General features: G+C 39.3%; 1 protein-coding gene across 1 annotated transcript in view; it reads right to left on the reverse strand.

Annotated features, from left to right (window-relative positions):
* Nucleotides 1-24798, reverse strand: part of LOC126188666 (uncharacterized) — a 103956-nt gene that overhangs the window by 54195 nt on the left and 24963 nt on the right. Inside the window, exons 4-6 of the mRNA XM_049930271.1 lie at nucleotides 11873-11986; nucleotides 4643-4816; nucleotides 4348-4488 (exon numbers count right to left, since the gene is read on the reverse strand). Of these exons, the coding sequence (XP_049786228.1) occupies nucleotides 4348-4488; nucleotides 4643-4816; nucleotides 11873-11986 (429 nt within the window). The remainder of the gene's footprint in view (nucleotides 1-4347; nucleotides 4489-4642; nucleotides 4817-11872; nucleotides 11987-24798) is intronic.

A 24798-nucleotide genomic window follows, 5' to 3' on the forward strand; every position in this document is an offset into this window, starting at 1 on the left:
GCATTTAATTATAGCGAAATACATAAAAATACGTAACAATAAAATAAAATGTATCAACACTGGCAACATAATTTGTGAACATTCACACGTTTCATGTGCATAGGAGCAAAGGAAAACAATATTCAACTATATGAAAATCAAGGGTCCAGTCATGAGATGTGGAGAATACCAATTTGCAAGGGCATGTGGAATCCTAAATTGCCAAGGTAGTACAGGGAAAGTAGAAAAATCTAGAAGCTAAAATACACAGGATGGAGACAGATATTTTAGAAATCAGTGATGCAATGGTCAGAAGAGGGAGGAATTTTGGAATGGGGATCACAGAATTCTTCCTCACTGGTTAGAAAATGGTAGTTCAAAACTATGACAATAACAAAAAAGAAAATTATTAACAGAATGAAGCGTTATCTGCAGCAAATAGAAGAAGCATTCATCCAACTACACATGCCAATCACAGATTTAGGTGACAGTGAAACTTAACTAATGTATGACAATGAAAATAATAAATTTTTGACAATATAATGTAATTGGATACATAAAAAAATCTACTCACCATCCGTTAGCAGGAGAACACGCATACAAAAAAAGGTTTTACTAATGCAAGCTTTTGAAGCCAGTGGCTCCTTCTTCTGATGGAAGGGTTGAAGGGGAAGGAACAGGAGTGAAGGGAAAGGAAATGGAGAGCTTTAGGAAAAGGGGTAGAGTTTGAAGAAGTCACCCTGAACCACAGTTCATAGGAGACTTAGGCGGATACGATGAAAAGGAAAGATTGATTATAAACTACAGGAGTTATCCAAGAAGTTATATATTCATAATGATCATAACCTAATGACAGTTTACATTTAAGAAGTTAATGAGAAAGCAGTTGAAATGTTGAGAGACTTAAAACAAGCTGAAGGAACTAAAAACTCTGACTGCTTGTAAGACTACAAATAAAAAAACTATGAGTTATTGCTGTGGAATACTGATGGAATACCTTGAAAGAAGTCTACTAGGATAGAACAAGATAAAAAGCAGGCAGTTATGGGTATCAGGCAAGATACTCACATACACAAGCAACAAAAATGTAAAAATTTTGTAGGGAACAACTACAATATACGTAACTCAGGTATGAAAACAATCAAAAATGTACAAAATCTAATGAAGAATGGATGGAGGAAAGATGTCATAAGATATATACAAAATCAAAACAGGTTAATGTAGATGCTGCACACTGATGATCATATTATGGAGCACAAAAGGTGGAGACCAATGATGAGAGATGAGAAGGATAATTTGGTGATGGAAGAAGAAAATAAGGTGAGAAGATAAGAACAACACATACAGAAGCTTTGTAGTTGAACAGAAGAAAACAGATCTACTGAAACTGAGAACAAAGTGCAAGAAGATATTAGGGGATATTCAATATTTATTTTTAAATTGGAAAAAGTTTTGCTCAAACTTGAAAGGAAGGAAGGCACAGATACTGATGACATACCAACAGAAGGCAAGATCAGATAGATGTGAAAATTAATATCGTAAATCAACTATCACAAGACTAAAAAATATTCATAAAAGAATGTTACTGCAGAATGGAAGTGAAAAATTGAGGCTGGATTGAGAGCAGGCTGTTGGGTTTTAGGGAATAGGAGCCCATGTAAGGCAATGCAGCAGATATACTGAAAGGAAGAGGGTAACTGGCAAGTGAAAGAAATGAACTGCACCAAACCAATCCTGAAGTTGCTGAGCTAAACAAAAACATCAAAAGTGGAAAAAAAATTGTCATTTCTATCAGTCACATTGCTGGACAGAAACCTACCATGGAGACTAGTCTATTTTTACATTTTTAACAGAAGTAGGTGTTTTCATTTTAGAACACATATTGTACAAAAGAGCATTGAACACTTTGTTGGATAAGTGTGTCAAGTTTTGCAGGCAAATCTAATATTTAACTTCAGCAAATGATAAAAACATTTCAACAAGTTCTATTTACAAACTAATCAATTTTAAATAATTACATATGCCAACACTATAGTGTGCACTTACGATGGCAGCAGCGTGTTTACGTTCTGCACAAAGAGAGATGGAGAATGCTTGTGTCACCAGAGTACTCCCTGCCTTTGTCTCATGCCTCACATTCCACCTGTCACCTTCCCTGGTAACTGGTAAGATGAGAGAGAGCTACATCAGGCTACTGATTCTTATTCAGAGTCTCCCTAGTTAGAATTTGTATGTTTGGGAAACTATCACTGTTGCTTCACAACCTAATACTTCTTATGTTTGCTTTAAGTCACCCATAATTTACACTATAGGACTAAGTGACCTCACAGTACATGAAACTCAACGCTAAATGCACCATGCCCACTCCAAAGCAAGTGCTACAGGCAGCTGCAGCACAGTGACACTATTGGTTGGAGTGTCATGTGGGACACTGCTGCTAGCCACTGTGCATCACCCCACCATTCACCTTCTTATGTGGAGACCACTACAACATAACACATGTCCAAAGATTCAATAACAGTTGTTACTGGAAAGGGAAGGAAGACTAGCATTTAATGTCCTGAAGACAACACATAAGTTTAGACTGACGAAGGATGGGAAAGGAATTAGGTCAGGCCCTTTCAAAGAAACTTACTGTGATCAATTTATGAACATCAAGGAAAACCTAAATCTGGATGCCCAGATGGATATCAGAACCATTATTTGCAACTTTTTAGACATGTCATCATCGCCACCACCACCACCACCACCACCACCACCACCACCACCACCCACTTAATAAAAACTTAGGATGGAATATAATAGGATTCTGAGGACATACTACTAACACCAGGTGTGTCTTTGTGGGTGGGGTAAGTGTTCAAGTTTAAAGATATGAAAAATAAGCAAGCTATTCTCCATCTTTTCTATTTGCTCATCTACTGTGCAGCACCTTCCTATTTGGTGGATTGTGATCTATCCTCAAACAGTTAATTATATACATATAATTTTAACAATCAACATTAACAAAGCAATGTTCACTCCTAGTCCAATCTATGGAAACAAGGTATTTCTTTCTTTCCTGAGAAGAGCAGCAAGGTACACATGATGCCCTTGGTTCTTGTCACCCACATGGCCTTAATTTACATTAATTTCTTTGGTCTCGGCATTTTTTCACAGTAACTATTCCTTCCTTCACTTCTTTTTAGTCTTATATATCCCTCATTTTTTTGACCTGACTCCCCACATTAGTGCCTATGACTGTACCATAATGACCACTATCCTGACCCCTACACTGAACGTTCCTCATTTCCTCACATGTGAATAGGGTAAGATCCATTTGAGAACACTTGATTCAGGAAAGACATACTAGAGAGTACTTGATTCTCTAGATTATTTGTGGTATAGGGGATAAATACCTGTGAGGTTTTATTTTGTTGACCATTTCTTACTTTGTTTTCAGATTGTTGTTTCTTTTGTCTGCCTAAAAGAATTTACTTTCTCTTCACTTTTGAAACTTCGATAGATAATGATTACCTTCGCTGTTTTCATTGGGGCAGTTTTCTCCCCTATTCTTTAATAAGCATATCCACGCCACTAGAAAGGTCACCAGATCAATGATAGTGGTCCAGCCCTGATACAGTATTTCTCTTTTCTCACATGTTAAAGTAGTCTCCCAAAAAGGACCTTTACCAAAAGGATTTCATTTAGCTCATGCTATGTGCCACTCAATATAGTTCTTATAACTCCCCATGTACTATTACCCCATTTGGGTTTTAGTAACTCTAGTGTCAATTTCTGCACCTTGTGTCATCTCCCAATTTAGATTTGAGTAACTACTTCCTACTCTCAGCACTTGTAAGTATGCCCATTTTGGTATAGTATAACAATAAAAAATATGATACGAAAATCTGCATTTTGAATACTCATATGGTCAAAAACAAAACTTCAGTTTGACTAAAATAAATGTGAATCATGTAACGGAAGTTGATGAACTAGATGTCAGATGATGGAAGGGGGAATGTATTTAATTGTATGTGTGCCTTTCCCAAATGATCAGTCATGGAGAGACACTGTGGAAGCTTCCTACAGCCAGTGTGACTTAGTGGTTCCTTCTATGTGTCATTCTTTGAAATATAACAATGATATGGACTACAATCATTCATAACGCTTTTGAGGGACCCTGATACAAAGTTTGTATATATTTTACAGATAAATGACCTCTGTTGTTCTCGTTAGAAGCAGGTTACCAGGCAGACAGCTATATCTGTAAAATTGACTGCAACACAACCCGAATCCAAAATACTAAACTATTATTTCTTCCTACTCTTGCACTGCTGATAGATCTGCCACAAAATAAATTAATGCAATTAAGTATTTGTTTCTTACCAGAATCTGCATTTTTCAGATCATGGACTTCAGTTGAAGCTCTTTGCATGGAGCCAACACTTTTCACTTTAATATTAGTGGCCAATTTTTCAGTTCCAGCATTGTTTCCATCAGCACTTAAAACCTCTGGCTCATTTACATCTAATATGAAAAAATTAAAACATTGAATCGTATAATGTCAATACTACACTAAATTTAATAAATTACACACAGATCATCTCATGCACACACTAGTCTAGTTATCACATTATTTAAAACCAAAACTGGTTAACTACACCAAATATTAGTTTCTTACCAAGATCACCATGGTCTAATTCATGGAATTCTTTGTCATTTCTTTGACTGGTAATAATATTTTTCTCAATAATTATGTCACCTGGATTAGTAGCACTGATACATTCTGTTAAAGTACTTTGAGCTTCTGCTTCAGAAATGACTGACTTAGTGATGACAGATGAACCTACATTGTCTAGGGGGGAAAAAAAGAGGTGGTGTATGAAAGAGGTCATTATAGCAATATTGACAAAAAGAATTTCACAAAATAAATACAGCGTACATTAATTCAAATACTAGAAATGAACTTTTGTTCTCGGTAATAGGGAGGATAGTGAGGGAGGGAGGGAAATCATTACATGTGTTATGGATACTGAGACAGTAAAGGATGTGGGAGGAAAGAAAGTATAGAAAGGAACTGTGGTTTTGGCCATTATTTGGTCAGCTGCACATTCAAATACAAACGCAGCCAGTTACACCACTGCATTTCCTACGGCTGCCACTGTGGCACAAGGGTGCTGCCACGAACAATTACACTGCTGCCAATGAGATGCAAGCATCCCCTCTCTGCAGTTCCAGCAGCAGGTGTACTTAAGCCTGAACACTGCTGAACAACCCCCTTTTTGTGTGTGTGCCAGTTGAAAAGAATTTACAGACTTTCACAGTGGCCAGGGCTTGACATTGGAATAGACATTGTATTGAAAAGTGACAAATTTATAAACCTTTTGTGTCTGTATATAATTCTATATTCAAATATACTGTTTGCAACTGATGCTGTGAATTAAGCAACAAAGTTATGTATTATTTTCACTCTTTGATATTAAGTAGAATAAATTAATATCTGAATTCTCTGTTCATGAATGGCATCTGTTTCTCATTCCTAAATCCACGAAACAACCATACAGCATGCAAGGAAGACATAACAGATTGGCAACAAGAAAAAAGAAGTGGTACAAGGAGCTTGGGAAACCAGAGCAGAACTTTTTTTCTTTCTACTGAATTATTTTGTGTGTGTGTGTGTTAATCTGAAATACATAAGTTGCAATATTTAAATTGAGATATTTAAGGAATCATGGCAAACCAGGAAGAGTAACACCTAAGTGCTGAACAGTTTCTAACATCTCCTGTCAGTTTCAAAGTAAACAAATAATAGAACTGCTGTCAGCAGTTTCTTGCACGTACAAGCACAAGCAGCCCTGGAACAAAAGGCACCAGAAGGTACAGACAGAATTCAGCAGCCACTCCGCCCTTCTAACAGTTCGGTGAGACAAAGGAAACGTGGAAAGAACACACAACACAGCTGCACCAACATTTTGGTGCCTACAAAATCACACACGGATAACGTTGTGCATTTGTCTTTCCATGTGTAGTAGAGTACACCTATCACCTCACAGTGAGATTGTTTCCCCTCAGTTAGCCCTAAACACAGCCCTATGAGGTTATAATTGCAAGATTAGATGAATTTTTTGAGAGTCAAATACATATTTCTGGTGCATAGTATAAATTTTTCTGTATGCAACTTTGTAGTAATCAGCCCTATAAAGAATGAATTGCACAGCATAACTAGAGACTATAAATTCAACAGTGTCTGTGGTGCAACTGATCAGGATGAAATGCCATCCCAAAGGATGCCATTATTCAGAATCTATCAGGTCAGAGACTGAGTGCCTAAATTCTAAAACATCACAACCTTAGTCTAGGTGAAGTGCTTCAAGTTATCAATGTATACAAAGTTCACGATTTAGCCAAGTGTGATTGACTTGAGGCAGACAACCCATGCACCAGCCACAGCCCTGACCCCAGCACTCATAAGTCAGCATCAAGTAAACAAGGCCAAATACACAACAACAGTCAGTGTTTTCTGGGCTGGCACAAACCCAATTCCACTGCTCCAGTTGCATCCAAAGCAAAGTCATGTGTCAAATGCTACGTCAATCATGAATGGAAGAATTGCTTCTTCAAGTGAGCTGAATGCAATTTTTGTCATCGCACAGGACAGCCTGCGTGCAAAAGACTAGGCAACTCTTGTCTGTTTCACGTGGGAATAAAGCAAAGGAGGAACAAATGGAAACCAATATCATTTCGTGTTCAAATTCAGCACAAAAATCAGACAAATGAAGATGCAGAAAATGCACACACATGCATTTGATTCGAATACCACATACTTCAAAAAGGCTCTCCCAATCTCAAAATTCATGAAAGCACTCTGGTGCACAGACGGAGACAGAAGACAGGTTTTTGCAACACGGGATGGACAATTTTATTCAGAGAACACATCGCAAACTGTGGATTACATGGCAAATTCGTAACCAGTCAGTGCTTCTTGAACTAGATACTGGAGCTCCTGTCATGTTGCTTAACCTAGATACATGCAAAAAAAACTAGTCAAGGACATTCGCAAACATCAAGTCCACATCTCACCACCTATAATGGCAACAGCATTTCAGTCGTAGAAGGTGCCGCATAACTGCAAAATCCAAAAAATGAGTAAGGAAGTACCTTTCACTATAGTTTGCTCACACAAAAGTCCAAATATTTTTGGCATGGATATGTTTAATTCCCTCAGATTAGGCACACAGGACAATGTGCATGCTATTGATACAAAAATTTCCCGTGATGCAATTCTACAACTCTGTGACAAGTATCAAAATATGTTCAACAGTTCTCTAGGATGTGGAAAAGATTTTCATGCTCTCATTATGCTGAAAGCTGTTGGCCAACCCAAATTTTTGCTGTGCAAGCCTTGTGCTTCACACATCACACAATGAAGTAGCTACAGGGATTCAGAGACTGGAATCTATTGGTGTCTTAAAAATTATTTCAAAACGTCAGTGGGCATCCACCCTTAGTCATCATTCATAAGCCAAAAAGGAAGATTCGTCTCTGTGCAGATTTCAAATGCACTCTCAGTTCACAGACAGTCATTGATTCCTACCTGCTCCCACATATGGAAGAAATTTTTGCTCACCTAGTGGGAGGCCAACTCTCAAAAATTGGTCTTGCAGAAGCTTATCTTCAATTACCATTAGAAAGAAGAGACAAAGAAAATTTTTATTCTGTATACTCTGTTAGCTTGTTTCAATATCAATACTTACCTTTCGGAAGTGCTTCCGTGCCTGCATTGTCTCAAAAATTTCTCATACAAGTTATGTCCAAGATGCCATCTTGTTTTAATTACCTTGATGACATAATCATGTCTGAACGAACACTAGAATGACACCTCAAAAATTTGGACTGTATTTTTCAAGTTTTAACAGAGGCTGGTCTCAAAAGTAACTTGCAGAAACATTCTTTTTCAACATAACAATTGAATACTTAAGACATGACATCACATCAATGGTGCTCATCCTTCAATGAAAACATTTGCAAACAACTCAGCAACTAGCATCTCCTAAGAATTCATATAGCTGAAAGCTGTTCTTGGAAATTGGCTTATTACATGAAGTTCATTCCTAATGTGGTAAAAATGCCGTGCCTAAAATGAAATGCCTCAGACGTAAATACATTCCATTCCATTGGACAAAAGACTATGACCAAGCTTCTTAAAGACTAAAAATACATTACTTCGTCAACCTTGCCTAATGCACTATGATTTGCTGAAACCACTTAAGCTTGCAGTCGACTCTTCATCCCATGGTGTAGGGGACGTTTTATATCCCACAAAATTGGCAAAACAGACCACACCATCACATTTGCTTCCAAAACTCTGAACAGTGCTGGCATTAATTATAGTCAGCTGGAGTAAAAAGCCCTGGCTACACTCTGTAGTGTCATCAAATTTAATCATTACCTGTATAGCAGAAAATTTTTCCAGGCCAAGGACTATAAGCCTTTGAGTGCACTGTTTCATCCATCAAAACAAGTTCATGGTGCAAATGCTTCAATGTTGTTCGCTATTATTGTCAAATTACTTGTATAAAATTTGGTATTGCCCGAAGGTGCAACATGCAAACACTGACATATTGCCCCGTTTACCTGCTGGCACAGATGCAGCTTTCAAAACGTTGTAAGCTTCTTGTTTATGTATCGATTCTTCTGATTCACATGCACTGTATTTTTTTCTGATTGATTCACAGTGGATCACACGAGCAATGGATTATGACCAATCGCCACAATTGCTAAAAAGTTACAATCCCAAAGGTAGGCTGTGCTCTCAGAAATGTATTCCTGATCCTTTGTGTGAAGATAGTTTGTGCACTGCAACAGTTTATCTCTTCTGAATGATGTGATTCTGCTTCCCACATCTAACAAACAGACAAGGTTGTTAATCCCTGCCTCATTACAACAGCGGGCATTAAGTCTTCTTCAAAAAGATCATTGGGGGACAGTCTGCACCAAGCAGCTGGTGTGCCAACAGTTGGCTTGTTTAAGATAAGCAAATAGAATGTGTGATGGCTCAATGTTGCACTTGCATGGACAATTAGACTGCTGTTCGCTACTAATTTTTGTTGTGGCCTCATTCTGATACTCCATGGTAAAGCCTCTATATAGACTTTGTTGTCCCCTTTTGACAAACACATTAGTTGATTAATGTCGATGATTACAGTAAATACCCTTGCCCAATGTGTTTGATGACTGCCACTAGCACCATCAATAAGGCACTCGCTTCTGTATTTTCTCTCGAAGGCTTGGCGCAAATAATTATTTCTGACAATGGACCTCCTTTATCTTTAAAGGAATACAGCACCATTCTCGCCACAGTCTAAGAGTAAGGCCAAACATTTCATTCGAACACCTAAGACACAAATGTCAGAAATTCAAGCTTCACATTCACATGAAGATGTCTTACTGATGTTTCCTAGTTAATATCATACTTTGCCTGTTCCTGATATTTTTCTGGCACAGTTTTTGTTTGGGAGATTCTATCAGACCTTGTTACATTTGTTTCATCCTTACTACTCGGCTCCAGCTTCAAACTTTACCACCAAGTTTCGCCCAAACATCACTGTTCAATATCGAGCATACAACAAGCCACATTCATGAGAATCCGTCATTGTTCTCAGCTAAGCTGGCAGAGTGCAGTGTACCATTCACAGCTGTGCAGGCAGCTACAGCCCTATGAATTCAGTGATCCTGCCTTAGATCACACTGTTAGAGATTTCTTCATTGCACGACATCCGGCCGCTGTGACGCAAACCACATCCATCCATTGAAATGCAGCCTCTTACACAGTTTACTGAATGGGAGCCTCCTATACAGTTTACTGAACGGGTGCCTCCACCCGCAGCAGTCTCACCAATGGCAGTCAACATCTGGTCCCCTGCGATGCTTTTGCCGCCAACACTGCAGGTTGCCTCACCAATGGACACTGACGTCATCACCGTCAGCTAGTCATCAGCACCCTCCATCCTCCTACTTGTTGCATTGGACGCGTTCTGCTCCTGATGTTCTGGGGCAGTTTCCCTGGCACTCGCAAGACACAATGTACGCTGCAGATCACCTCTCCTGTGGACATTGACGCCGTCAACGTCAGCTACTTGCCAGCACTCTCTGCAGCACTCTCCATACTCCTACCTATTCTGTTGGATGCATCCTGCTCCTGATTTTCTGGGGCAGTTTCCCCGGTGCTCACAAAACATAATGTTGGGATGCAGGTTAGTCTTCTCTGTCCCCAGCCAAGTACCTGCCTCTTCACTATCCACAGCACGTAATTCCCCCGTACCTTCCAAGTTGGTGGTGTCGGCCGTTATTGGGTCAGTCGCCCTTTCAAAGGTGCATGCCGCCATGTACACCACTGCATTTCCTACAGTTGCCACTACGGCACAAGGGCACTGCCACAAACGATTATGCCATTGCCAATGAGATGCAAGTATCCCCTCTCCGGAGCTCCAGTGTGGGTGTACTTAAGCTCCAACATTTGTGCACAACAGCCTTTTTCTGTATTTGCCAGCTGAACAGCATTTACACATTTTCATTGTGGCCAGGTCTGGATACCTTCTGAATAGACATTGTATTTAAGAGTGACAGATTTATAAATCTTTTGTATCTGTACATATTTCAACATTCAAATGTACTGTTAGCAACTGATGCTGTGGTTTCAACAACAAAGTTATGTATTGTTTTCACTATTTGATACTATATGTAGAATAAATTAATCTCTGAACACACTGTTCATGAACAGCATCTGTTCCTGGCTTTTGTATCCACGAAAGTACCTCACAGTGTGCAAGCAAGACATACAGAAACGAGGAGAGACAAGGGAGCAGGGAATGGAAGGGGAAAGAGAAGATAGCATGGGCAGCTGTGAAGGGGACCAGGAAGAGAAGGCAACACAGGCATCTTTGAAAGGGTGGGGGGGGGGGGAGGAGGGCAGTACGAGAGGCTATGAAAGAAAGGGAGAAGAAAAATACGGCGAGGGGGACAGGCAGCATGGGCAGCTGTGAATTGTGTGGCAGCAAGGCCTGATGTGAAGGAACGACAACATGGAAGTAACGAAGAATAAAGTTTAACATCCTATCAACAATGAGGTCTTAGACACACAAAACAGCCTCACACTGAGGAAGTTTAGGGAACGAAATTGGATAAAATCTCTGAAAGGAACCATCTCGGCATTTTTTAAAAATTAATTATATAAACCATAGAAAACACAAATATGGGTGGACAGACCTACACACCACCTCACTTGGTTTCTCAGAGAAAAAGAGAGGGCAGAAAGTGAAGTTCAATTCTGTACGTTGCAGTTAGAAATGCCTTGTTCTTTTTGGTTAATCACTGTTCTCCTCTCCTTAATACAATTAAACAATTTATTGACAAGCTTTTACAGCCACATGTCAAATTTGTTGTCCAGGAGTGACAATATGGTTCCCAAGAGCTCCTGGTTCAAGAGATAAGCTAAAAAAAAGGGAGTCTTCAACATGGAATACTAGGTGAATGCACAAACTCAGCCACTCAGAAGCATGCAAAATTCATCGCAACTGACACACTGCATTCAGCCTTCACTCAGCTTTGAGTCTCTTCCACATGTACAAAAATATGCAACATATAGATATTAACAAATGGTCCGGATTAACTGGCAGTCCTCTTAATATATGATTAATCCAATATAAAAGCAAAATATTAATGACAATTGTCATAGCACTTCCTGTAAATAATTTTAATAATACTGACTTCCATTTGGAATTCGGAATATACTGAAAAGAGATCACTACAAAACTGTGACGTGGACAAGTGCATGTAATATGATGCAAGGTATTAAATGACACATACTGATTGTTCCTAAAGTTTTCAGAAACTGCAAAATATGTAATTTTACCTTTCAACTTAACAGCTGAGACAGTTACAGTGCTGTTCACTCCTCCTGCCGCAGCAATAGCATCTTCCTTCTTTATGATCTGTACCTGCTCACGCCATGTCTGTGGAGTTATCCCTAAAATAACAAAGTTGTGGTAAAACATAATTTACTCAAAATACTTCAATGTAATATCACTCTCGGTATACTTGGGAGTAACATACACATATTTTCATACCCAAGTAAATTTTACTTATTGCTTCAGTACATGCAGAAAACATCTGAGGTGGTGGTATTGTGAATGATTTTGAGTACAGAATTACATACAAACATAAAAACACATCAATTTTTTAGAAACCTTTCCTGGCTTTCCAATTCTCACAGCCTTAGACAGGTTCAGATTCACTGGTGATATCTTCATGATCTGGACTCAGGGCCAAGGCACCCTATCCTCATTCCTTCATAACCTCAACATGTTCTCTCCTATCTGCTTAACCTGCTCGTCTTCAATCCAGTGCGCCAACTTCCAGTACACTGACATCGGTTTCCACATTTCTGTTGGCTCCATCCACCTCTGTGCACATTAAACCCACTAACCACCAACAGTACCTGTACCATGCAGCCAAGCATAACATGCTCATTTTGACAGCTGCTTCACAACGCAAGCCATCTGGATCCTTCCCTACAACACCAGCTTCCCTGAATTATGCCACACTCTTCACTCCCGTAATTGTCTTGGCCTTGATCTCCTGTAGTCCATGGTCCCACACTCTCCACCCAACAGTTTCCCCTCCAGTTATCTCGTCACCCCCCCCCCCCCTCCCAATTCACATACACATCTGGCCTTCAGCACATGCCCCACCTGCTCCGACAACTGCAAATCCCATGCCTAGCCCTTGCATCTCCTACCCTCCCTCTCACATTCCTATAGCCACCAAACCCACTGCCTCTCTTGCCCCCGGTAGCTGAGTGGTTAGCCCAACAGAATGTCAATCCTAAGGGCCGGGTTCGATTCTTGGCTAGGTCAGAAATTTTCTACGCTCAGGGACTAGGTGTTGTGTTGTCCTAATCATCATCATTTCATCCCCATCAACGCACAAGATGCCGATGTGACGTCAAATCGAAAGACTTGCACCCAGTGAATGGTCTACCCGACGAGAGGCCCTAGTCACATGACCACCCACTCTCAAATCCTATACATGCCTCTTACCTGTCACCTCCTCTGCCCCCACTAACACAAAATCCACCCCACCTTAGCCCACCTGCTGAAATTCAGCACTGGCATTGGGTGTCCAGCCAGTGCCAAGTAGGGGCATAGGTGTGTGTGTGTGTGTGTGTGTGTGTGTGTGTGTGTGTGTGTGTGTGTGTGTGTGTGCGCTCTAGCTCGAAAAATAATTACTCCACAAGCTAGCAAGTCTTCTTTCTTTTTGAGTGTAAGTGTTGACGACTCAATGCTGAAGTATGTGCAAAAAACACATCAAATAGTCAGTATGTGTGAGATCTGGTCTATGAAGTTTACACTTTTATATCAAAGTGCAACAGATGTTAAACCCTGTTTGTTCACTGAAAGGAGCAGCGCAGGTGAAGTCTGACATACATTAGGGAAGAATATCATGACAAGATTAGAAACAGAAAACAAGCTTGATGTGGTGAATATATTAACATTTCCTTACAACAGTGAAAAGCCACTCTGTAGGAAGTAAACAAGTCCAATCCTTTCCAGATGGTTCAGTGAGACTATCTCAAAAACTGATGGACAGCCATGAACACAAAGCCCTAGCAAAGGCAATCATCATAGCAAAGGAGAAAGATATGTACATGGGTTATTCCAGTTATGGTCTTCACAGTTCTGATTCCCACATTGAGTCATTGATTGTACTGTAGTAGGAGCTGGTAAGTAAGTTAATGGCAATGAGTTGGAAAGTATATTGTTTATGTTGAGCGGGCAATGGATATCACTTTTAGTAGTGCTAGGGAGGAGGGAGCAAAGATTTTTAGGTAGCGAATTCCTCATTTCAGCTATGACAGTTGATAGTCAAAGACCTGGGTAATATTGGATGATACTGGAGTACTGTCTAGTGGCCGTGAGGTTCACAATGCTGATTTTATTGTCACTAGAGAAGATGCTACAAGAAATGTGTCAGTACTAGATGGCCAGGATCATGTCTGCCTGTAAAGATTCTGGCAAAGTTATCATATTTGAAACAACTATTTTTCACTGTAGTGATATGACATAACATTCATAGATGTTCGTGCACTGACTGAAGATTCAACCGAGGATGAGAAAGATGAGTACTATGTAGAATTAGATAGGGTAGTCGAAAGTATTTCAACAAGAAATTTGAGAACCATCCTAAAAAAATTTAATGGAAAAACAGGTAAAGAGCATTTGTTCACCCCCATTATAGAAAAATATGGCAAGCACTGCACCACAAATGAAAATGGATTAAAAATTATCAACTTCGCACTGTCAAAGAACATGGGGATTTGCTCCCCGACGTTCCCTCACAAAAGAAATTCACAAAGGTGTACATGTTGTTCTCCTGATGGCAAAACTGTAAATCAGATTGACAGTGCTATGGCAAACCAAAGATGCAGTTCATTCATAAGAGATGTCAGAATGTACAGAGGAGCAGATTGTAGTTAAGATCACTTCCTAGTGTCAGGAAAGATGAAAATCAAGATGATTTGGAATCAACAACCAAAATATACACCAAAACCTACGTTCGATGTAGAACGACAGAAGGAATTGTCTGTTAAAGAAACCTAAGTGATTGAAATAAATAACCAGTTTACAGCACTGCAAGAAGTTGGCGAGGAAAATACTGTTGGGAAGGCTTGGGAAAGAATAAAGACAGTAGTAACAGATGCAGCAGAAAAAAAAAACATTAGGAAGAAAAAGAAACTGATGAAACAGAAATGATTCAACAAAAAGTATCAGAAAGCAGTCGAAAAGAGGAAAGAGGCCAGGATGCTGTGGCTGAAAAATATGGAGAATGAGGACAGCAGAGAGACCTTCAACACAGTGAGAAGAGAGACAGCAAGAGTTCTAAGAACAGAGAAAAGGAAACTGTAGTCTTGGAATCTGTAGATGTGGAAAGCAGGAACAGAGGCTCAACAAAGCTGTTTCAATATACAAAGAACAGTAATAGAAGTTATCAGAGTGAAAAACTATTCATAAAATATAAAAATCAAAACATGCCAACACAGTTGGAAGATATTCCAGCAAGATGGAGAGAGTATTTTTCAGAATTCAAGAGTAGCAGCAGTAATACTGACAAATAAAGAATGACAGAACAGAAATTGCTATACACCATTCAAAAGCTGAAGAACAACAAGGCTGCAGGTGAGGACCAGATATCAGCAGACACGTTAAAAGTGGGTGGAAACAAACTACACAAAGAAATTTATAACCTTATCACAATGATTTGGAAAACTTAAACACTGGCCACAGGCTGTAAAACGGCAATAATCTGCCCTGTACACAAGAAAGAAAACAAAATGGAATGTGGAAATTAAAGAGGAATCAGTTTGCTGAACATAAACAAAGTTCTGTCAATGATCATTCTTGACAAAATTAAGTCTTACACAGGAAACATTATTCAAGAGTAGCAGGTTGGTTTTTGACCATTCCACAAATGATAATGTGTTTACTCTACGGCAGATCTTTGAGAAATTCTGGGAATTTAACAAAAACATCCACTGCCTCTTCATTGATTTCCAGCCAGCCTAGCACAGCATCTACACAAACAGTCTCTACAATACACTAAGAGAATTTAGGATACCCAGTAAAATCATTAGGATGATATAACACTGCATGGATGGCTCACAGGCTGTAGCGAAGTACAGAGGATCCATATCCCCCAACTTTCCAGTCAAAACAGGGTTACAACAGGAAGGCGCTCTTTCATATGTGTTCTCTTCAACTTTGCACTAGAGAAAATACTTCAAGGGAGTAATTTACAGCTATACAAAGGTCCACGGTTTAAAGGTTTAAACACAGTGAACTAAAACTCCTAGCATACATAGATGATATAGTCTTACTCAGTAAAACAGATGAAGAGCTAAAGGACATGTAAAAATCTCAGGCACAGTGCAAGCAAAATGGGACTTTTGGCAAAACAAGAGAAAACAGAATATATGGAAATAGGTTGAGTCATAAACCCAAATCCACACTTTGAAATTAACCACCAAGGTCATCAGTTTAAATACCTTGGATCACGCTTCAGCAGTAAAAGTATCATAATAATGGACATAAATGAAAGAATAGCCTCAGGATCAAGATGTCTGCATGCTCTACGCAGCCCAATCAAAAGTAAAGCTTTGTCATTCACCATTCACCATCATCTGCCCAGAGGTATGTTTTGAAAAAACTGGACACTTACTAGAAAAGAAAGAGAAAAACTGAATGTTTTCAACAGCAAAGCGATGAGAAAAATTTGGGGACCTGTGTTGGAGAATGGCTTATGGAGTGTTCGAAAGAATACTGAAATAACCAGTTAATGAAGCCTCTTACTATATTGAAGAAATTAAAAAGCAAGAGAATGCAATGGGCTGGGCATGTGGCTAGAATGGACACCAACAGAATTCCTAAGAAGGTATTTGAAGGCACCTCCACGCAACAAGACCATTGGGCCGACCTAACACACAGTGAAAAGATGACATAGAGAAGGACGTTGCAGCATTAGAAATACCCACAGGTTCAGAGAGAGAGAGAGAGCTAGAAATAGAAGAAGGTGGATGCAGATTGCAGATGCACGATGCAGTGCGTGGTCTACAGGGTATCTTATCGCTAAAAAGAAGAGAAGAGAATGGATATCATGATGACCTCTTTTTTTTTTGACACTCCTTTTTTAATACACATTTTTTACACTCCTTTTTTAATACATTGCCACAGAATGTTTCAACTTACTCTAAACATCAACTTACTCCATTTTATGTCTCAACATGTTCATATAAGTAGTGCTGGAGGCATGGCATGTACCCATTTGATACCATATTTGAATGACAATTGCCATACTTTTCAAAGATAACTGTAGAATTTAGAAATACTTTAACCATAATCCAAGGTGCTAATCTTGTCATTCAGGAACACATTACTTTCTGGAAAAAAACCCAATATTTAAGGTCACTATCAAACTGTGTTAAAAAGTTTGGAAGTACCATAAGTGAGGCTTTAAAAACCTTTTGAATAATTTACTTCGTAACGCACATGCTGTCACCTTAATGGAATGAAAATAGAGGGCAAGAGAACTAAGATGTCTTTGCTGCTTGTCAGGTGTGGATAAGAAACTAGTCACAAAAGAAGACAGTGCACCACAGGAACAAGGAAAAGAAGAAAAGACTAAAATATGCGATTGCAGTCTTTCTCGGCGTATTCCACTGATGAATTCTTCTCGGGTTATCAGCTGAGTGGTGGCTTCGTTCTCATTTGTCGGCCTACAGTAGCGGACGACAGCCAAGCAGCTATATAGATATGCAGTACACAGCATCCCGACACTTCACCAGAAGATGATGGGTACGAAACTCGTTGAAACATTGCAACAAGACGACGCCAGCACTTGGCTGATAATCCGAGAAGAATTCATCACAAGACTAAAATAACTACTTTGTATGACTGAACTGATTACTGGTATGATTATTTGGAAATTGCAGCTCACAAGTTGTGTTGTTCAATGACCAGTAGCTCTATTGAAAGTCTACATAAGATACTTTTTAATGAACTTATGGTGACACCTGGTTGTCTAGTGGTATAGCAAGTGCCTGGAATCCAAAAGATCATGGGACTGAATCCTGGTCAGACCACAGAATTTTTGGTGCGCCTTGAACCTAGTCTTCCTCTCTCTATGATGTGAAGATTAAATTCTACCTTTAGCTGTAGGTCCTCTTTGTCTGGTGTAATTACTGGGGTAGTTTAGTGACATGGAAATTGCGAAAATGGCATCCAATTTAAAGAATTGCACTATAGCATTCAGCCAAATGGAGTTATTATTTTTGAGAGGAGATCAGGCAAACAGATTTAAAATCGAGCCTCCTGATGCAATTAACATGCAAGATGGATGGCAAAGGCAACTTATTTTTTGAAAATATATTTGCAAAAAACTTGGTTTAAGAATCAGCATGGAGGGCAAATGAGCATTGTAGTTCCCTTTTCATTGTGATGTCCTATATAAAATCTGGCTTAAATGTAGTAAATCAAGTTTCCTTTTGTCTCCTAAGCACTGAGGTAATGTAAGAAAACTGAGTCAATTTCAAAATTTAATGAGTAAGTACTGTCTGTACTTTTGATATCTATTTGATGGTAATTAGCGACTGTTTTTTTCAATGATGAAGTTGACAAATAACAATGATAACAGTTTCCAACATGAGACATTCTTTGATCTTGTAAAGAGATATATTCAATCTAAGCAAAAAATATAAAGCTCTTTATGTGATAAAGCATTATTGTAATTAATAACCACTCATCTTTAATTTGGCCTTCATTAACCTTACCTATTAAATTTTTAGTTTCAAGAAAATCTCTGGATTACTTTGTATCAAAGTAAAAAGCAGGAATACATTTTTGCATTGAAACACAGACAAAAGTTCTCTTCAAGGAAATATTTTCTTTGTCAAGAGAAAATGTACACTAAAAAAAGTTTCACTGCCCAAGCCTCTCTCTCTCTCTCTCTCTCTCTCTCTCTCTCTCTCTCTCTCTCTCTCTCTCTGTGTGTGTGTGTGTGTGTGTGTGTGTGTGTGTGTGTGTGTGTGTGTGTGTTTTTGTTGTCATGGTCTGAGGAGTATATGCCTGTCATGCCTGAGTAACTAGTCACCACAGTCTAAAATATTTGTAAACAAGGAACCAAAAAATCCACATTCATATCTCAAGTCTCTATTTTCCGATGACTATACAACATTTTAACAGTATTAAATTCTTTATTGCTGGGCTGATGACCCAACTCTCAATGCCATAGCACTAACAAATTTTTATAACATATATGGGTACAATCTATGAGAGCCGTTCTCACATCTTGGTAATAAATACAGTAGCAGTCAGCATGGCTTTATTTACATATGGGGATAATTCTCATCTTGTGCAAAATGTGCCCGTATGCCTATATCAACCCCCCTCAATCTGGGACCACATGCTATTAGAGGAGAATTACTAATATGAGGGTCGCACAGAAAAATAAAAAATATCTTTTGTTAGCAAAAATACAATGAGGTAATTCACTACACTTAACTTAGACGTAAATAAGGTGATTATGTGGAAAAAAATGCTTCAATTATCCATTTAGCCTGAACAAATAATTGATATTAATGTGACACTGAAAGTCCCAAGTGGGGAAAAAATAATGGAAAAAGGTGTAATCACTCATCATACAGTTGATGTGTGGAGCTACTGGTGTTGTCGAAGGAGATGACTTACAATAGTGGTGACAAGGATTTTTTGAAACTTCATCCCACCCCGTGCCAGAATAGGACTTATCACACAATTTTGTTTAGTGTTTCAACCATGATGGTCAAGCAATAGTTTGAGATCTGGAGACAACAGCTTGAGCAGCTGCATGAACTCACACAGAAGCTGATGGATCTCGCATGCCTAAAATTGCTTCCAGCAATCCAAGCTTTCCAGCCATTCCATGAAGCTTAAGAGGGCTGGGCATTGTGTCAAAGGCATTTAGTGCTTCATTTTCAGGTAAGTAAAATAAAGTGAGCAACAGTGAGATTATTTTATTAAGTTCTAACCCACAGCTTAATTATCTTGTACAAAAATTGCTCTCTTCCTCTGACCTATCAGTGTTACCCCTCCCACTACTCACCTGCTTGTATGCGAACCAGCAAATAGTTATGCATCATGGCTTGCAGATCTACAATACATGAGTAGACAATTCAAGTTTATGTGTTCTTGGGGACTATCATAGGCAGAATCACAGATACAAGACATGTCGATTAAATTGTACTATAGAGTGAAATGTGTTAAAACACAGCAAGTTGGAAATTTTCCATTTGACCTTACTGCACTCTTACTAATAATTAGTTTTCTATTCATTTTCCTCTTTTCATCCAAGTATCTATGAAGTGCATATGTAGTATGTTCCTGAATCAAAACTTTAATCACACTTTACCTCAGATTTATAATTCAGGTTTTTCTTTTCAATAGGCTGATTACAGACACTATGTGATCAAAAGTATCCAGACACCTGGCTGAAAATGACTTACAAGTTTGTGGCACCCTCCATTGGTAATGCTGGAATTCAATACAGTGTTGGCCCACCCTTAACCTTGAGGACAGCTTCCACTCTTGTAGGCACACATTAAATCCAGTGCTGGAAGGTTTCTTGGGGAATGGTAGCCCATTCTTCATGGAGTGCTGCACTGAGGAGAGGTATCAATGTCGGACAGTGAGGCATGGCACGAATTCAGCGCTCCAACACATCCCAAAGGTATTCTATAGGACTCAGGTCAGGACTCTGTGCGGGCCAGTCCTTTACAGGGATGTTATTATCGTGCAATCACTCTGCCACAGGCTATGCATTAGGAACAGCTGCTCGATTGTGTGAAAGATGCAATCGCCACCCCGAATTGCTCTTCAACAGTGGGAAACAAGACGGTGAACATCAATGTGTGCCTGTGCTGTGATAGTGCCATGCAAAACAACAAGGGGTGCAAGTCTCCTCCATAAAAAACATGACCACACTATAACACCACCGCCTCCGAATTTTACTGTTGGCACTACACACGCTGACAGATGATGTACACCGGGCATTCACCATATCCACACGCTGCCATTGGATTGCCACATTGTGAACTGTGATTCGTCACTGCACACAATGTTTTTCCACTATTCAATCGTCCAATGTTTACACTCCTTACACCAAGCGAGGTGTCATTTGGCATTTACTGGCGTGATGTGTGGCTTATGAACAGCCGACTCAACCATGAAATCCAAGTTTTCTCAACTCCCGCCTAACTGTCATAGTGCTTGCAGTGGATTCTAATGCAGTTTGGAATTCCTGTGTCTGGATAGACATCTGCCTATTACACATTACAACCCTCTTCAACTGTCAGCGGTCTCTGTCAGTCAACAGACGAGGTCGGCCTGTACACTTTTGTGCTGTACGTGTCCCTTCAAGTTTCCACTTCACTATCACATCAGAAACAGTGGACCTAGGGACATTAAAATAGGAGTGTGGAAATCTCGTGTACAGACGTATGATAAGTGACACCCAATCACCTGAAAACGTTCAACACCCTTAAGTTCTGCAGATCACACCATTCTGCTCTCTCACGATGTCTAATGACTACTGAGGTCGCTGATATGGAGTACCTGGCAGTAGGTGGCAGCATAATGTGCCTAATATAAAAATGTATGTTTTTGGGGGTGCCTGGATACTTTTGATCACATAGTGGAAGTGTAATTAGCTTTGCTGGAAACCATGTTAATTAAAGGTTATTAACAGCTGAAAACTTTACCACAATACAAGATAGGCAGCTTTGACTGGGCTTATCAGTCAAGTTGAAAATTCTGGCACCACTCACGAGAAAGACCAGCATTCAGACTGTATAGCAATGTACTTTGATTTCTCTGAAACTAATTAGCTTAGCAGATAATTAAGGTACAAGTTCAGAAGCACCTAGACTTTCCAGTGCAGATTTACCCATTGTACTTGCCAGAGTCCAGGTTTTACCCCTATTCTTTTGTCGTCCAAAATTTTAAGAAGCAAATAACACATTTCACTAATTACACCATTAATTAAAAATTTGCATAAATTTTCAATAATGCTGACCCTTGTACTCGTAACTGGGTTATTCCCAACGAAAATCTACAAAATAGTTCCGCAATCTTAGCCATTTACTAAACTACCACAAATTTCTAAACTACTACATAAAGTGTAAATCGTATAGACCATTCAAATTAGCAAAATCTGAACCACCTGTATTTCAAACTAAAACATAGTTTCTGAAATTACTATATGTTCATACTCCATTCTTTACAAGATCAACCACACTCCGAAATCTTCTTTTCACTTATCACTCTTAACACGAAAGTCAGCAACCAGAAGTTAAGCGAACAACACTGATGTGAAAGTTTGGGAAGGTGCGATTACACTGATTCATGTTGGAGTCTGTTCTGAGACCACACTCGTGCAATAATCGAGTAATATCATGTAGGGTAGTTTAATGCCATCGCTCATACTCCCAGTGTATCCATGTGGGTCAATTAAGAGATTAGTTTCTATTAGTGACTTCTTGTGTAGTTCATGAATTTCCCTTTTGAAGCAATGTGTGAATGATTTTGATATAGTTTATGTACTTTGAGAGCGTATAAACTCATCCCACTGAGTTGTACTTCAAACTATGTAATATAGCCAGTGTTTATGTGAACTAAAGCCACAATTGTCATGTGTTTATTGTGTTGAGGGTTTGTCTGTGATTGTAAATATCCTATCAGTGTTGTACTGATTACTGATACGGTGAAGGGACCTGCCTACATAACTCATTTAATGTAAAAACTGGAACTGGTCATAGTGGATTTAATAGCTCCAATACATATGAAAAGGTAAAATAAATTTGTGTGGTGAATATTATTATTGCTGACAGCTAATTTTTACAGCCATCCTACACACAGCCTACAAGGATACTCCGAGAAGAATATGAAAGGTTTGCATAGCTTGGGTTCTCAAGATTTCTCAAGCAGTACAGACTGTGAGCTGCCATCTCAACTGGCAAATACAGCATGACAGTGAACCTGCAAAAATGTCCTGCAGTCCAGACAACAGTGGAGAAGTTTTCATATCACCCGATAAAAGTCAGACCCATTGTCTTAACAGTTTCCACTCAATTTCAGCAAAATTTTTGCTAACTACCCAATTATCCTGGTTGTTTTTCTGTACATGCTATACATAGTCGCCCACATTATAATTATGTCTGTCAACAGTGTTTTTCCAGGTTCTGTAGCAGATGTACATCAGAGCCAGCCACATCATCAACGGTCAAGTGTGCCGATGCAAATAAATGACATCACAGGGTCAAGCATAGCCCCACATAGTCTTACAATATCAGAAACAGTTCATTGTATAGCCATTTTATTCCTTTCTGATACATGGGTCTCCGTCTCAATTATTAATCAGCCCACATATTTCGGATTGGGTCTCCACCCTTAAAATCAGTAGCAGCTAAACTGAAATCATGAAATCTCAATACTAGGCCAGGTAGTTCTGGAATTAACATACATGCCAGAACCAGAACCCTTCCCGTCTTTGCTGTGGCCGAACCTACAGTGGAAAATAAGTTTGGCCAGCATGCATATAGAGTACAGCCTTTGGGTGTTCCCTCCAACATTGTCCAATAATTCAGAACACTGTACCATGTGCAGAAGTGGATTCTTTGTCTCTCCCTTGGCTTGGAACTCTCTTATAATTTTTTCACCCACATTACATTAGAAGAATCGGCAGCATCAATTTTCTTTTCAAAGCCTGGCATGCATCTTTTGCCTTGTAGGATGAGGTTAAAGTAGAACTAGATCACTTAGAGGAGATAAAAGTGCTGTCTCTGAATCCTTAACACAGATGGGCAACATCTTTAGCCATCGTCGTAAACCAGTTGGTGTGTTACACCTTTGTGGTGATTTCAAAAATATAGTGTGCTCTTGCCATCATTTAACTTGAAGTCCAAACCATATCAAAACTCTGTTTCATACACACAATTCAGTGTTGGTTGTTAATATAATGTTAATTACTAGATTAAATCCCAGAAACAATTGAGAATCAAATTACAGTTCCTTACATTTGTAATCTAACAGTCACAAAGTAAGTAAATGACTCTTTATTAAAAAGGGAACATATTATATGTTTGCTGCTGTCATGCAATGGAAATGTTAACTATCTCCCCCAACACTTCAGAATTAGCATCTAGGCTAATTTACAAGAACATAAATAAAAGGGTGGTTATAATTAAACTGATGGTGTCCCGAAAGCTGCAGTGCAGGCTGTATACATTGCAGAGTGCTGAAATATTGAAGGTGTGTTGATGGTCTAAAGGCAAATGTCTTTGAATAGTAATCAAAATGTCCTCAGTTCCATGTTCGAACCTCACCACTGCTTGAATTTGGAATAAATAAATAAAAAAATTTAAACAATCATCAATAAAGGTGGCCCATGACTTCCTGCATCAGAAGCTATCCCCTTTCTACCAATGGCCTTGTCAAAGAGGGCAGAGGAGTGGACAGTTTCACCCTTAAGGTGGGAAAATGCCCCTGGAATGTGGAAGAATCAACAACAATCAATGACAAGAGGATGCAGAAGGCAATAGAAACCACAGCATTAACAACATATAATGTGTATCCACAGGATAAGTGGCCTGTAATTGAAAAATGTGTCATGATAATCTATCCATTGGCAAAAGATTGCGGGCAAGCCACCTGTTTGGATCACTAAGGAGGGGACTGCCAAGGGGGAGGTGACCATGAGAAAAAGATTGAATAACTAACTAAGAAATAATGTTCTATGAGTCAGGGCATGGAATGTCAGAAGCTTGAACGTGGTTGGAAAACTAGAAAATCTGAAAAGAGAAATGCTAATGCTCAATCTAGATCTAATAGGGGTCAGTGAAGTGAAATGGAAAGAAGACAACGATTTCTGGTGAAATGAGTATAGGGTAATATTAACAGCAGCTGAAAATGGTATAATGGGAGTAGGATTCATTACGAATAGGATGTGAGTTACTGTGAGCAGTTCAGTGATAGGGTTGTTACCAGAATTGACAGCAAACCAACACCGACAACAATAGTTCCGGAATACATGCTGACGTTACAGGCAGAAGATGGAGTGACAGAGAGAGAGAGAGAGAGAGAGAGAGAGAGAGAGAGAGAGAGAGAGAGAGAGAGAGAGAGGGGGGGGGGGGGGGGTAGAGGGAGGGATATTGAACGGGTGGCTCAGTATGTAAAGGGATATGAAGATCTAATAGTC

The sequence above is a fragment of the Schistocerca cancellata genome, chromosome 5 (genome assembly GCF_023864275.1).
Source record: "Schistocerca cancellata isolate TAMUIC-IGC-003103 chromosome 5, iqSchCanc2.1, whole genome shotgun sequence".
NCBI classification, from domain to species: Eukaryota; Metazoa; Arthropoda; class Insecta; order Orthoptera; family Acrididae; genus Schistocerca; species Schistocerca cancellata.